At 59.6% G+C, this 9,033-nt stretch overlaps 1 protein-coding gene across 1 annotated transcript; it reads right to left on the bottom strand.

Moving 5' to 3' along the window:
- Positions 1 to 1,665: 1,665 nt before the first annotated feature.
- Positions 1,666 to 6,868, bottom strand: ISL2 (ISL LIM homeobox 2). The gene is made up of 6 exons (XM_036067680.2): positions 6,811 to 6,868; positions 5,794 to 5,983; positions 5,249 to 5,511; positions 3,139 to 3,422; positions 2,393 to 2,560; positions 1,666 to 1,966 (listed from the first exon to the last, which is right to left on the bottom strand). Exons 1-6 carry the CDS (start codon positions 6,866 to 6,868, stop codon positions 1,850 to 1,852), a joined length of 1,080 nt encoding a protein of 359 aa, XP_035923573.1. The 3' UTR covers positions 1,666 to 1,849.
- Positions 6,869 to 9,033: the final 2,165 nt, after the last annotated feature.

Here is a 9,033-nt window from a genome sequence, read left to right as displayed (position 1 = left end):
GAAAAGAACTGTCCCAGGCCGCCAAAGGGTTAAATATTTGTTAAGGGTAAAACCTGAGCCTCCTGTTTTTTGTGCTTGCCCGGGGGCCTGCTGGAGATTCAGTATCTCTCGCTTATTTCCTGCGATCACTAAAGCCCGTTTTCAAGAAAACAAGGCGCAGGGGTTTGAAATGTCACACCAAGTGACCTGGGCACGGCATATCCAGGGGCCATTCCCAGCCCCCTCCCACCCGGGCCATCCCCCGCCCCCTGCATTTCGGGTCTGGAAAGAAAATAAACCAAGGACACGCCAGACTGGTTCTGGGTGGACTTATTTTCCCGGGCAGCCGCGATCCTAGCGGGGGCTTGTTGTGGCTCCTTCAGTGTATCGTTTGCAGGTGATGCCAAATGCAGATAAGGAGCCGCCGCCCGGCCTTCTCCTCTGTCTAGACGGCGGAATTAATAAATGCAGCGAGATTGATCACGTCGCGCATCCACTCTGGGGACAGCGCCGAGGGTGAGCCGTCACAGACCCCCTGTTCGCCCCGGGCCCGCCGGCTCCCTGCTCGGCGGCTTGGCCGGAGTGGCAGGCGGGCGAGGCGCCCGGGGCAGGGGGTCGGGAAAAAAGCGCCGGCAGGGCCCGAGTGCGCCGGCCGAAAATGCAGCGAGGGATGGCGGCTCGGCCCTTGGCGGGCACAAGGCTGCATTCCGCTCCAGGAGCCTCCGAGGCAAAGCCGAGGGAACGAGACGCCCTCGCGAGCCTGACCGCAGGCTGGAGCCCGCGGAACAGCCGCCACCCGAGCGTCGCCGGTTTCCCGCTCAAACGAGGTCTCCCCACCTGCCCCGCAGGCTTCGGCCGCGAAGCGCGGGAGACCCGGGCGGAGGGTGGGCAATGCCGAGACCCGCCTGGAGCAGGGAGCGCGCGCCGGCTTCCGGGAGGGCCGCGGCGCTTTAGGCGCCAGCCCGGGCCGCCGGGGGGCGCACGGACCCAGCCCCGCCCCCCGCGCAGCGCCCAATCCCCGCCGGGCCCGCCCCCGGCCGCGCGGGAGCCCTCGGAGGGGCGGTGCGCGAGGCGCGGGCACGAGCAGCTGGGCCCACCCCCCGGGACCCCGCGGCGGAGTCCGCCGTGCGGCGTTTTCGTTGAAACGAGCTCCAAGCCCCAACCTGCGTCGGTCCAGCCCTCCCGCTGCGCCCACGGCACACAGGAGCAGCATCGCATCGGGTTATTATTTTTTTATTAAGATCAAAATATCCATCCCACTGTGAACTGGCTGTTCTCACAATAAATAACAATAACTTACGTTTTGTTCGGCAAAGGCTCACACACTCTGTCCTCCGTCGACTGATAATTTAAAACATTTTCAAGGAAAGTCTCGTTTCTACTTTTTTCCGGCAATCATGCGCTTTGGGGATTCAGTGTCTGTTCCACTTGAATCGTCCCCGCTTAGAGCCCGGGCAAAGCCGCCTGGGAGCGCGGGGCCGGCTTGGGGTAGGGGCTCGCCTGAACGAGTTCGGGGTGGCCCCGCGCTGGGTGGGCCCCGCCTGTTCTCCACGGGTAGGGGGCGCGGACAGAGCGGCGCTGGCCACGCGCAGCGAGGGAAGAGGAGAGGGCAGAGCTAACGCTAGTAAATCCCAAATTCTGGTTTTGAAAAAATAAAAGTTCTTGGAGCAGGGCTCTCCGGTCTGGTGAAAGCAGGTTGTATCCTGGAGCTTTGGGCTGTCCTGACCGCTTCTCTGTCCTCTCTCTTTAAATAACAATAATAATAATTACAAAGGCGAGAGAGAGTTTTCGGAGCTGGAATGGCTTGAGCATGGGTGAATCTCATGCAGGGAGCATGCGAGGTCCGCGGGCTGGAGAGGATGGGGTCCTCTCACGTCTCCACGGGACTCGGCACCATGCTGTTGGGGGTGTCCGGGAGCTGCGAGGACAGGGAAGTCACATCGCTGCCGGAGGAGTTGCCTAGCGAGCCAGACTCAGAGAAGGAGACCTGAGGATGCGGAGACATCAGGAAGAGGCGGGTGAAGAGGCGCTGGAGCTGCTGCTCCCAGGCCGCATACTCTGAATTCGAGGGCGTCCCTTAGGGACAAGCCACTAGCTGGGAGCAAGGCCTTCGGAGATGTGGGCCAGGTCCCCAGGCGCACGCTGGGGTATTAGGGCGGGAGCTCGGGTTGGTTAATCCCTCGACCTCCCTTGCGAGTGCTTTAATCCAGGGAGACCTGGTTAAGAGCGAATTATGGGTTGAGGTGCTGTTGCAGTCCCCTTATCTATCCCCTTATCTCTCGTTGCCTAGAGCTGTCCCCAGCCCCTCATCCCCTGCGAAGTCCCTCCTTCCCACCTTGATCAAACGGCTAAATCCCCCCCCCCCGCCCCCCCGCCGAGTCCTGAGGCCCGGGTGGGTGGGGCAGGACCTCACCAGCTGCTGGAAGGCAGGTTGGTCCAGGTCACTCTGGAGGGCAAACTCGCTGAGGGCTTTCCACGGTGGCTGGTACGTCTGCACCTCGACTGCGCTGCCCTGCACAGCGCTCTCGTGACGGATGGGGCTGCCCGCCACCAGGGGCGTCCCGGTCAATCCCTGGAGGCTCTGAGGGACAAGCAGAAGTGGGGGTGAGGGATGCTCAAGTTAGGTCCTGCGTCTCCCACCACACCCTTGACACTGAGGCCCCAGACACTGGCTCGAGATTTGGGGCCTAAAGGGTTTTGGGGGCCTGAAGCGGTTTTGGCGGAGGCACTCCCAACACCACAACCAGGTAGTCCTCCTTTGCCAGTTAAGATACTCCGGACCTAGGAACCTCCACCATAGTCCAGCCAAAAGGGGGGCCAACAGAGCAAAGGAATTCGAGGCCTCTGTGCCCATTTTTCGCGAGGAAAAGTGTCCAAACCAAGCCACGCCAAGAGGACACAACCTGCCCCGACTAGCAGGAGCTGCATAACCACGCCGCCTCGGGCTCGGAGCTGCGCCTCCAACTCAGCTCTGCCGCAGGGACAAGAAGATCCGACCGAGGGTACGATAATTAAGCAGCCTTAATCCCCAAGGCAAGCCTCGCTCTGAACACGCAAACACACGCTATTTGGAGAATCCAGTTGCCCCTGGATCTCCCCAGAGCGCGCCCAGAACTCGGGGCCCCGCCCGACCCGCTCCTCCGGTGCACAGTCCCTCACCGTCTTGTCGTTGTGCTGCTGCTGCTGCAGCTGCTTCATGAGGATGGATTTCTTCTTGTCCTTGCAACGCTTGTTCTGGAACCAGACGCGGATGACCCGTGGGCTCAGGCCGGTCATCTCCACCAGCTGCTCCTTCATGAGCGCGTCGGGCCGCGGGTTGGCGGCATAGCAGGTCCGCAGCGTGTGCAGCTGCTTCTCGTTGAGCACCGTCCGCACGCGGGTTGTCTTCTCCGTCTGTTTGTGCACGTGCGCGCGCAGCGAGGGCTGCCGGCCCGACCCGGGGTCTGCGAGCACAGGGGGACTAGAGGTGAGCGCGGGGCCGCCACCCGCCCGCCCAGTGCCCCGCCCTGCGGCGGCCGAGCCCTCCCAGGCCCTATTTCGTTTCTCTTCGATTCCGGTGATTTCGTTTTATTGTTCGTCTCCCTTTCCAGCTGTGCGTCCTACCCAGAGGGAGCAGTGCGTTTTCGTCCCTTCCCCGGTTCCCGGTGCGGGCAGCCCCGGAGCGCGGTCCTCGGAGCGCCAGCAGGGCGTGGGAGTCCTGCGCCAGGCCGCTGCGGGACGGGAGTGGCCGCTCCCGCCTGTGCCTCCTCCACTTACCCGACCCTAGGAATGCCCGCTTGGGCCCTGCGGGACGGAGGCCCTCCGGAAGAAGTCGGAGTTTCAGAGGAAGAGGAAGGAGGAGCTCCCAGGACTCTGGAGGGGGAAGGGGGCCGACGAGGGCCCGGAGCGCCGCGCTGCTTCGCGATTAGGGGGCTTGTCTCCCGCTCCTGGGGGCCTGCAAGAGCCCTTCATCCTCGGTCGGAGACCACTCGGACAGGGCCGCGAAGACCTGGCCTGGAGCGCGGATGGGCCTCCAGGGACAGAACGTTCTTCCCTGACAGCCCTCGGGCCTCAGCTCCCGGGTGTCCTCCTTCAAGGCTCCAGGTTCCCCGGCCCAACGGCTGCACACCCTCCCGGCCCGAGCGCAGCCGCTAGCATTCTCGCTTGGTTTGGGGTTCTCTCAGCCCCGGGTAAATAGAGCCTGATGCCCGCGGCCCGCAACCCAGACCCGCAACAAACAAAAGGGAGCCCCTCTGAGTCCCGAGATGGAGTGCACTCAACACCAGCTTCATCCTATTTCACACCCCCATCCAAACCAGGTCCACACATCCATGGATACATGCCGCACTGTTTGAATTTTTATCCCCGGGCAGGCATAACTAGGTCTGGATAAATATTTACAAATATCCATCCAGCCCAATTTCCTCACTCAATAGGGGAGGCAAACCGAGGACCAGAGAGGGGAGGAGCATTACAAGACCACACAGCACCCAGAGGCTCAGCCTGGTGTAGAGACTGGTGCTTCAGGTCTGTGGCTGCCTGCTGGGAGCTGCCCAGTCTGAGGCACGATGCCTGACCACTAACGTGCACTCAGACCCCATCTCTGGGCTGCTCCTGATTAGGACCCAGAACATCTCCTGAGTATTTTCTATGATCCCAAGTCCGCTGTGCCACCACACCCTCCTCCAGGAGAAGCACTTGGCTAAATTGTTCATCAAACTGGGCCTCAAAACACCAACACAGACACCCACTCTTTGTTGGGGCGGCTAGCTAGCTAGCCTTCTGGCTGGCTGCGCTCAGGCCCAGCTCTAGGATGGGAGCTGTATTCCTTACACACATACCCCCAGGCAAACCTATCTTTCCTCTCTGGCAATACCAACACACTGCTTGAAATTCCCCATACACGTTCCCCAGACAGACACCACTTCGTTTTCTGTTGTCATTCACCCTCCTTCTCCTGGCCCGGTGTCCCAGTATTCCCGATCATGGAGAACACAATTCTCCACAATGCCCCCATAGGCACACACACTCATATGCACACAACCCCGGTTCATGTTGACCCACGAACGAATTGTGTCCCACCCCCCCAGCCCCACCCCCCGCCCCCCGCCCTGGCATACACTCGGCTGTGTTCCTAGCCACAGTTCTGCACTCACACAGAAGCACACAGTCCTGGCAAAAGGAACCACGCACGAGTGACAACTCCTCGTCGGAGCACAAGCACCCCTCTACACACACGCACGCACTCACAACGGCGCCGGCGGCGCCGGGCCCGGCGCGCGCGGCTTACCTGGCAGATGCAGGCCGCGGGCGCCGGGGAGCGGGCCGGGGCTGCGCGGGCTGCCGGCCGCGGCGCGCTCCAGCAGGAGGCCGTGGTCGGCGCGGCAGAGCAGCTCGTGCTCCCGCAGCGAGAACTCGTCGCCGGGCAGCAGCTGGCGGCTGCACACGGAGCAGCGGAAGCACTCGATGTGATACACACTGTCCCGCGCCCGCATCACCAGGTCGCTGCTGCTGAAGCCCACCTGGCACTTGGCGCACTTGATGCCGAACAGCCTGCGGGCCCAAGGCGCGGTCGGGGTCAGCCAGGGGCCTGAGGCCCGCCTCGCCTCCCGGGCTGCAACGGGCTCCGGGCACGCGCGCCCAGGACGCTTTGTGGCCCACAGGGAGCTTGCGGGGACCGGCCCTCGGGGAGCTCGCGGGCCCAGACGCGCACGGCGGCACACGTTCGGAGTGGGGGGGTGGCCTTCTCCCCAGGCCGGGGAGCGCAGACGAGCCACCGCCTGCAGCCCCAGCCCCCGCAGGCGGTAGCTGAGCCCCGGCTCTCGCGGGCCTCACCTGACATAGTCCCGCTTGCAGTAGGTCTTCCCGTCTCTCACGAAGCACGTGCACGTCTCGTCCAGGTACTGGCTGCACTCGGCGCACTTGAGGCAGGCGGCGTGCCACTCCAGGTCGGGCGACACCCGCAGGATAAACTGGTCGTGGATCTGACTCCCGCAGCCCACGCACATGGCGGTCCCGGGCTTCTCTGCCGGGGAAAGGCGCGGGGCCCGCGTCAGGCCAGGCTGCCCGGACCCGGGCGGGCCTCGGCCACTCCAGCCCCAACCCAACTCGCTCGCTCGCTCGTTCCCTTTCAAGAATTGCGATTACAGGGAAAAGCGGGTTTTCTAAACGTCCGAACAATTGGAAACGAAAAAACAAAATCTTCTGAATTTGAGGTTTTTTGTCTCCCCTTCACCCCCCCCTTTTTTTTTTTTTTGCTACTAAATTCATTTGGACACAATCGTTTTATCCATATATCTTGTAACTAAAAGCTAACAGATAGGTGAGAAGAAAGAATAAAAAGACATTTAAGCACTGCGGACGCCACCGCATCAATACTGAACGGTGATGTTCCGGCATTTCTGTCCACATACTCCCTCTTACAGCGACTACCTCCAATCCCAACACAGACCCATCAGCTTTCAGCGGAGTCTCTTCTCGTCCTCTCTGACATTTCTTAAATATCCCAGATCAAGCTAGAGAAATCTGTCTTCTTCGAAAAGCCAAAAGACACGCAAGCTCACATCCCCAAATCAAACCTAATTGCCTTAGCGCAAAACAGAAGCAGATTTCACAGCCTGAGGCCAGCCTAGCAGCCTAACATTGAGAAAGAATGTTGAATTGTAAATTAAAACAACAGGATTCCAAAGGATAAGTGGCCTGCAGGAGAAATGCATTCGTTTTGATTTTTCTCTCCCAGCGTCCTGTCAAATAGAAGCCACTTGTAGAATCCGCTAAACATTCTTCTGCATTAGAAATATTGCATATTAAGCACACACACATACACACCCACACACAGAGAGAAAGACTTACTCTTGGAATGATCCCCCATAGCACCCAGAAAAGGATAATGAAAAATAATATCCACCATGCAGAAAAGAGATGTGCGCAAAGTGTGCGGCCAGGGGCAGAAGGACGAGGGTCGCGCGCCCAGCCTCGGCTCTTTGGTAACTAACTCCTCCTGCCCCGCTGAGTTGAAGGAGCGATTCCGCACCGGCCCGCACGCAGCATGACGTCAGCACGCACTCGCCCGGGGCCGGAGCTGGGGGCGGGACCTGTGGCGTCACGAAGCTTCCCCAGAACCGCGGGGGGATGCGGGGGAGGTAATGGGGACCTGGGGGCTGTTGGGCGGGGTGGCTTGGGAGGAAGGCGAGGGTGACGGGGGATTGGCTGCAAGGAAATAGGCAAACCCTGATTGGCCCGGAGTGAACAATGGAGCGCAGCCCCCTTGTCCGAAATCTACAAGGACCTCTCCCTTGCCCCGGGTCGGGCTATCCCTGCTGGACCTTGCGTCACCGCCGAGCTGGCTCCGTGGCCACCGCAGCTCTGAGCTTCCTCTTGGACTTGCCGGACGGTCTCCCCAGGCGTGCCCGAGCGGGGTGATGGATACCTGAGGAGTGTAGGCAGGGAGAGGCCTCTCCTTTAAATGCTCCCTTCTTTCACAAATAAAATAAATAAATAAAAATAAAAACCCACTGTTTTGGAACTGGGTGGAAAGGGCGGTCTATTTGGATACAACCATCACCGTCCAGCCGGTCACCTTTCTCTTCTCGTGCGCCTTTGTCCTCAGGGTCCAAGGCAGAGAGAGAAGTTAGAGAACGACCACTGGGGGTTTGGATAAATTCTTTTTGGACTCCCCCTTCCCTATCCCCTCCTACCCCCCCACCCCCCCACCCCCCCGTGGAAAACTTATCCAAGTTGGAGCATTAGGTGGGTAGCGCCAGAACGCAAAATCCGAAGACGCTTATCGGATCCTGATTCGAGACTTGGGCAGGGAGAGGGAGGTTAATTTGATACGGACTCCCCTCATCTTTCCCCTACCCGAATAGCTCAGCTCCTTCTAGGAACAGTGCTGGGGTCGAATGTGTGTCCTACTTCCCAAATAAGCGATTTTTATAAACTCTTCTGTTTCATTTCACGAACTAACTGCAACGCAAATAATCAGAAACAAATGTGGTGCGCGGGGTAATTTACTATCTGTGCCAGCGGCTCGTGGGTCCTTAGAAAACCCAAGACTTCTGAGCAGAGTGCAACCATTTTTTTCTTTCAAAGAAATCGCTGTGGGTTTTGTTTGAAAGGGTTCAAAGACTAGCCCATGAATTATAAATAACATGTATCTAACCATGATGGCTGTTGTTTTCCCGTTAAAAGGTGTACCAAGAACTTGGTGCGTGCCTGGGCGGGACGCGGTGCGCGCCTGCGGGTAAAATGTCTCCACTGGAACCCCAGACCCCTGCCCAGGTCCCTGCGGGCCGGTCGGCCTGAGGGCGCGGTGGAGCGCGGCGGCCCTTCTACTAAAAATCTAAGGCTGTTTGTCCTCGAGCTTCTAGGCTGCTCTCCGGGAAATGGGTGCAGCCAAGGGAGAGACTTTGCGGGGAGCCCGGGCTAGGCCCTCCATGCACGCTAAGCCCCCTGCCCGACGACGGTCCACCGCACAGCCCGTGAACGCCCATCCGCAGCCCGCGCTGTGTCTAGCGCTTCACGCTGGCTGTCCCGTCGTCGTCCCGCAAGGCTTCTGATCACGCCACTACCTTTGAAACGTGGTCCTGTCCCCGGTCTGAATTCGCTGTGCCGACAAGCCAGGTCTTGCGTCTTTGCCTCCTAGTTCCTAAAGGGCGCCCACCCTGAGTGTGTGTGGAGCAGGTCTGGGGGGGCGGGGGAGGGGCAATGCTGCGGCTGACTGTGTCTTTGTAAATAAATGAGGTTGAGGAGCGAGGGGGAAGGCAATCTGTGCTTGCGTCTGAGCCAGGCCACTCTGTGACCTAAGGCCTCTTGTTTTACTTTTCTGTCCCTCAGTTGCCTCATCTGTGAAATAAGGGATAAAATAATAGCTATCTCTACTAACTGTAAGAATTAAAACGATTCTCTGGGAAAGGCTTAGAAGAATACTCGGCATATAGTAAGTGCAATATGTTTAACTATGGTCATTATTGTTACTGGCTGTGGCCTTGTGTTGTCAGCCTCTGTGTATGCTGCGTCCTTCCTGTGGGGACCCCTGTGTGTGGATGTGGAGGGAGGTCTACATGTGTCTGTGTG

This window comes from Halichoerus grypus, chromosome 8 (genome assembly GCF_964656455.1).
Source record: "Halichoerus grypus chromosome 8, mHalGry1.hap1.1, whole genome shotgun sequence".
NCBI classification, from domain to species: Eukaryota; Metazoa; Chordata; class Mammalia; order Carnivora; family Phocidae; genus Halichoerus; species Halichoerus grypus.
This window is presented reverse-complemented; position numbering and strand designations above follow the sequence as displayed.

Bases quoted from the DNA above. Each gene is read 5' to 3' on its own strand.
- ISL2 (XM_036067680.2), bottom strand. From the start codon at position 6,868: ATGGTGGATATTATTTTTCATTATCCTTTTCTGGGTGCTATGGGGGAT. The intron at 2,561-3,138 runs GTGAGGGACTGT...CTTGTCCCTCAG, and splicing joins AGCAGCACAACGACAAGACG to AGCCTCCAGGGATTGACCGG. The intron at 1,967-2,392 runs GTGAGGTCCTGC...CCGCATCCTCAG, and splicing joins AACCTGCCTTCCAGCAGCTG to GTCTCCTTCTCTGAGTCTGG.